Genomic DNA, 6646 nt, shown 5'->3' with positions numbered 1-6646 from the left:
GATATATATATATACACACACATATTTTAACTGGCATTGTTGTATTATTACTCATTTTGGATTATGTAAAACACTCATGTTCGTGTACAGTCCAAAGTTTTGTATGATGACTATTGGGTTAGTAGTAGAATGGGATAATAGACTGATAGACATCTACTGACTACTACTCTCATATGTTAGGGTGGTATACCCTCGCACGAAGTCTATGTATTTTATGTTGACAGTACGTAGGCCTATGTGTGTGCTACCGACATACATTGTCTTAACATCCTCACAGCAAGATGCAAGAACTAAAATTGCACAGCGAAGAAATCGGTAGATGGATCAAAAACAAAGAAAAAACTTCATTTATTGCAAATTAATTATAAACTTTCAAGAGTATAAACAGAGGTTTTACGATATGAACATTCTTTATGGTATGAAATATAACACACAGAGATTTTATACTCTCACTGTTTCCAATTTGTAAATGTTGGTCGAATAAATAAATGGAATTAAATTAAATGATAAATTGGAGTGTCGCGCATGTCTTGATGACGTTGCGTTTAACCGCCTGGAGAGTAGCTTAGCTCAGTCGGCCTATAGAGAAAATGGTCGGCCTATCTGGTGGTAGCCACTGTGTGTGCGCTGAACCGTGGAGATCTCTAGGTCCCCGGTTTAATTCCCATCACTACCTCTCCTTGTGTTTCAGCTGGAGGGCTGAAATACAAGTTAGAATAGTGCACCGTCTTTCGGATGAGAGGTTTAGGCTGTTGGTCCTGTGTGCATTATGTCCCATGTGCACATTAAAGAACGCAGTACACTCTTCCGAAAAGAGTAGGGGATTGTCTCCCGGTGCACTGCCCAATCACCACCAGAAGGACCCCACTGGAAATAAGCCTTCTTCTAGACTTTCGTGGGCTATCCTTTGTGTTTAAACCGAATAAATACAATAATCCAATCCAATCCAAGTCATGTTAATGTATACAAAAATAATATGAATGTGTGTTTAAAACTATATAGGGATGTATACCTACCGACGCAATACGGTGATAGACCGGCTCGATATTTAGTTTTGTCGAATAGGAATCCTGAGTAGCATGTACATAATACGCGTCCAAAGTTATTGGTACATTGCTGTTCACAAGGTGTGTCGGCACAGACGTCCAACTCTAATCACATGTAAGAGAGAGAGAGAGAGAGAGAGAGGGAGAGAGAACAATTAGTAGGCCTATATTTATTCAATACAGCAGTTACGAGATATAACATGAAGCAACATCTTTATTTGGCACTGCAGATTGGCGGGTTTTTCATTTCAACTATATTTGTATTGTTATTGTTGTTTTACTGCTGCTGCTGCTGTTGGTGCTGTTTTTGCTGTTACTTGTTGTTGATGCTTTTTTTTCTTATTACTGTTGTTCTTGTTGATGTTCCTGTTGACCCTGTTTGTAATTATCTATGTCTATGACCTACCTTCTGGAACACAATGTCCATTTACGTATTGATATCCAGCGCAACACCGCTTCCTGGAAGAGGAAACAGACACGTTAAACCAGCCCTAAACCAGAATAAAAATCATAGACATTTTATTATTGTGCTGTCATGTAAAAAGGAGGCTGTGTAATACTTACACTCCACAGGGTATCAATTCACAGAGTCTTACTACTCATGCATTTGTTATTGTGCTTGAATGCAACACCGACTAAGTGGGAATCTACCAGGTCTGATGATCTGTCTATTATGTCATGTTTCCGATGTTCGTACTCCTGTTGGAGTTTGTGGGTTGGCCAGCCCTAATGATTTCAAAGATCCTACACCGAGCTGTATAGTTGGTATGTAGTTGATTATAACGTCATGTCCTTTGATTTCAACATTACGATTCGTTAAATTTAAGTATTGTAGGCGAAATGTGTTTGGATAATTTACTGTATGTTGAATTTAACAAACGCAGATTCAGGCAGAATATACGACTTGCGTATCAATATTGGTAGAATATAAGTAGTAGACTGTACATGAAAACCCGGGATGGAAACAAAGGCAGTTTACCTACCTTACGCATCTGTCTGTTCTCCCGTCGGATCGATGGCATGGATAAAACGTCGAAATGATTTTACTTCTTGGACAGTCTTCTGTTTCTTCAATTCTACGAGGAAAAACATTGGTTTAAATCTGGAGTACAAATTTAAGTAATCTGAAATAATATAAGTAATGTAGAGGCAATGTTGGTTTTGTTTGTTTAATGATGTCTAAACTATTCACTGAAAAATTTCTGTATTGGATTCTTTGGTACTGAAAGCAAAGAGTATATAAATACTCTTTGCTGAATGTAAAAAGCGCGCCCCCATCAGTCAACATTACATCACGGGAATTTCCCTTTTGAGACTAAACAATAAAAATATTGTAAAAAGAAGACTAAAATTAAAGAGAAAGTATCAGGTGGTAAAAGCAAGGTAATTTACCATATTAACTTCATTATTAATATTTTATCTTACCAATAATTGTAACATAGGCCTAATTGACTTAGGCCTATGTCGTTTATCGATTGCCATATAGTATTACGCCTGCAGACGTTATGACATCACGTTTACTTAACTGGGGTGAAATAATGAAGGTGCACAAACGCATACACAAGTAGAATATATAATTATAAAGAATAATGAAAATAATAATGATAATGCATTTGTAAATAATATGCAAATGCTTTTATTAAACACCCCGAATATTTGAAATTTACATCATGAATATTGGAAAATAATTCAAGGTTGATAGGCTAAACAGTATGCCTTAAACAGAGAAAATATGATAAAATATTATAAAAATGAAAAGCTAAATGCGTTATTTTATACCTTATAGTCATGTTTTATACAAGACAGAAATGTGTACCGAAGAAGACCTTGATCTTAGGGTCACAGGACAGGGATGTCGCCAGTGGCCTAGAGCAATTCTTATCTGGGTCAATTAAAAGCCTAGGCGACGAGTCACAAATTTAACTATTTGACTACTAATCGGTAATTGATTATGACAGAACTAGTGGCTGAAATAATATTTTTGAAAATAAACACAATCCGGAGGCTGTCATCTACACAAACTTAAAGCAACCACAATACGACAGAGTCTCAGTAGATGTACAGTATATTTATATATAGACACTTCTGCTAAGGGTCATCTGGTGAGGTCTCGTCGGATCATCTAACTAGAAGTTTTCCCATCCCAGTTAATTTTAACATGGTTTTACCCCAGGAGCAATGCTTCTATTAAACACGGTCTCCGGATTGCATTAGATGGGTTTAAAATTTTATAATAGCCTCGGGTCATTGATTCATGTGATTTTAGCAAGAACACCGCTTGCTGTCGTTGTACAGTATTTGGCAGTTTTACATTGATATCATAATTTTTAGATAGTACGCCTACATTTCTGTCGACATACCTTGGTAACGGCCATTGAGTAAAATGCTACAACTGCGAGAATTTGGAATCAACTAGGCCAAAAAAGTGAACAAAGCCTATGCAGATATAAATTAATCTATTGACATTCCAATGTTTCCAAACTTCAATTATTTATTCGACAAAAAAGTTAATGTAAGTCATGGATAGGCAGCTGGAGCAAAAAAAATTATAATTACATTGGGGTCATCCATAATTTTCATAAGGTACAAAACATACTCTTTTCTGTGACCCACCTCCCTACCCCTGAAATAGAGTACACAATAAAATGCGTCATTTTCAATCCTCATTCTATCTTTATCATAAAGATACCTACACTTTCAACACCCTCTTCCTGAAACGTATGCTTACTTTTTTCTTTAAAAGTTGCAAATATGGATGGCCCTTACTTTAACGTGACTGTTATCAATTTATTTTCTTATTGGTAAGCTGTTTTTTTTTTAACCATACGAATATTTTGTTAATTCTGTGATAGAAGTATTAAAATTTCATTTAACTGCAAGTCTAAAATAAAACATGACGTCTATTGTATCATGATGATTTTAATAGCAGGCCCAGGCATGGCCTACTTATGGGCTACATGTCTCCTAAATCATTACGTAGCCTAAGTAGTAGGCCGACGGCGAATAATGCTCCCATCCAGAACCACGGGTCTACTAGTCCTAGCGGTTTAGAGTGATTTTGACACAGAATTAATCCAACCTTGAATTTTCCCATTCATTCATAAAAAGTTAATTAAAGGTAGGTCTAGCACGATTGGCATGATTCCATCACCACCATGTGTCTTGACGGGGTGACGAAGCTGAGTTCTCTTATCATAAAAACACATTAACTTCAACAGACCTCATCAATATTGCCATTAACTCCCATCTGACACTAGGTATATTTTTACCGTACGGTACACGTTTATCAAATGAGTGACGTTGGTGATTTCAGGTGACCGGTACGGTACGCCTGTAGGGTTACACATTGGAATTACCACCCTAGCGGCTTAGGTTAGACTGTGGCAAGTCTAGGCTTAGGTATAAGGTGAAGTAAGTTGAGTTGAACTAGGCTCCGGATGGAAAAATAATATGCTGTAGTTTCTAAGACACAGAATTGGTGTCTAAAGAAATAATCGAAAAGATTTTTTAATATCTGGGGGAAGTGGGGGGGGGGGGGGGGGTTGTTACAACATCAATTATTTTTCATCCGGAGCCTGTCTTTAAGTTTATTTTTTAGTAAAGTAATTTCAACGGTGCATTTTCCAATTATACGAGATATTTTCCTATCGTTCGTACCTAAATATCTGTTCATAAAATCCGTATAAACGAATGTATAAATAATTACGGTACTTTCTAAATTGCCAAGAGCAAGATGAGCTCTGCCAAATCCACAGCCGCACACCACCATCAATCTGACGATGCAGTTAAACTTTCATTCATGCTTTGCCTTTTCCAAAATAGTTGGCAAGCTATCAAGACAATAGCTTAATGTTTAAGTGGCAAAACAGACCTTGTTATACAGCTGTAAACTGTACGTTTGTTGTGTTTATTTAATAGGCGTAACTCATAAGTTATTCAACTAAACAGATTTAAAACTTCCGGCAATAAATATAATTATTTACCTAATCTGATTTTTGAAAAAAGAAAGAAATAAACTAAGCCTAAATATAATTACTTACTTTGCTTTAGCGTTCTTGGTAAATACATCCAGGAATGCAAGGAAAACAAATATCCAATATATACAAATATCCATAATACTTAATTTAAAAGTAGAAGATACAGAAATTGAGGACTGGATATTTCGCTTATGCTGCACCACCGGGACGCAACCTGTTCCAGCAGCTAAAACTCTGGGTACGTACGAGCGAAATGACCACTGTTAAAACTGTGTTAACTAGCACTCGTACATTCTTCGTAAAATAAGCTTCATGAGCCAATAAACGAAAGGCAAACGGACTCGGATCGGGATTATATCTAACAGACTTTCCTCAAACGTATTGCGGGTGATCCCTCCTACAACCTGGCCCTGCTGACGGTCCCTGGATCGAGGCTGAATAATTCAAGAGATATGATAATCCGAAATGACGTATGGTTTAGCCTTTTAACAATATAGTCCTAACACTTGCGAAATGTACAAACTATCAATAACTCTGAAAAGCCAGCTGCTTCTGCGCGACGAGGAAAGATGAACATCCGAATAGTTTTGCTACAAAGTGGAACAGATGTCATACGAGTATGGTTTACCACAGATCGTTAAAACGAACTTTTTAACTCTGGGTAGGCCTACGCTGGTACAGTAATTCAATTCAGAAATTATGCCAGGAACTGCCTAATAGGGACATGATTCAATATCTGATATTAACTATTAGAAAATTAAATCAAATGAAATACAATATTGAATTCAGGCCTACATTTACAAGGTGCAGAAGAAGAAATAAACCATTAAATAAAACAAAAATACGGCGAATGTCATAGTCTATACTATGTTTCTTCATACCGTATAAATATTCATCGAAACACTTGGATGTGTGTAACACTTAGCTAAGGCGTAACCTATTGTATTATTATTATTATCTAAAAATATTATCATCATAATTACTATAATCAATACCATCATCGCCACCACCACCATTATAATCATCTTCATCATCATCACAATGATATGCAGTGAAATTTTTAATTACTAAATTAATCTTAATATATTTTTGTAATCTTAAATTAAAACCTGTAAATATGCAATTTAAATCAATATTGAATTCTTTATATTTTATTTTCTAATATTTATTAAATTACGTAGTCCTATATAAACCGTAATAATTCAATCAATTCATTCATTAGATAATCTTGAAATATTGTCTTCAAGAATCGCCGTGTAATATGCAGTATATTATTGGTCACTTTTTATTGTATATGGTCGAATAAATAAATGAAAATGAAATGAAATCACCAACACCATCACCATTTCCATCACCATCGTCATCATTATCATCTTCATTATCATCATTTCCATCATCATCATCATCATCATTATCATCATCCTCATCATTATCATCATCAACAATATCACTATCGTCATCAGCACTGCAGCATCAATATTATCTTTATACTATAATTATTATCACCATCATCATTATCATCATTTTGTTCTTACTTTATACGCCTTTCAAACATGAAAAATTATTATTGCACGGTTGTATATGATTGTACTGTATTACAGAGGGTATTACATACTCATAGGT

General features: G+C 35.6%; 2 protein-coding genes across 2 annotated transcripts in view; both read right to left on the bottom strand.

The window, feature by feature from the left end:
- Positions 1-55, bottom strand: part of LOC117115322 (collagen alpha-1(X) chain-like) — an 8647-nt gene extending 8592 nt beyond the window's left edge. Inside the window, exon 1 of the mRNA XM_033259062.1 lies at positions 52-55. Coding sequence (XP_033114953.1) covers positions 52-55 — 4 coding nt within the window. The remainder of the gene's footprint in view (positions 1-51) is intronic.
- Positions 56-1016: 961 nt separating this feature from the next.
- On the bottom strand, positions 1017-5562 carry LOC117115336 (collagen and calcium-binding EGF domain-containing protein 1-like; the record flags this gene model as incomplete). The annotated part of the gene is given in 4 exon segments (XM_033259088.1): positions 1017-1151; positions 1453-1505; positions 2030-2122; positions 5087-5562. Coding segments are annotated over 4 exon segments (355 nt in total), but the record flags the coding sequence as incomplete, so codon positions are not given.
- Positions 5563-6646: the final 1084 nt, after the last annotated feature.

This window comes from Anneissia japonica, unplaced genomic scaffold (assembly GCF_011630105.1).
Source record: "Anneissia japonica isolate Jap-2015-1 unplaced genomic scaffold, ASM1163010v1 scaffold287800_len1627635_cov199, whole genome shotgun sequence".
Lineage (NCBI taxonomy): Eukaryota > Metazoa > Echinodermata > Crinoidea > Comatulida > Comatulidae > Anneissia > Anneissia japonica.
Note: the sequence above shows the minus strand (reverse complement) of the source record. Positions and strands in the feature narration are given on the sequence as shown.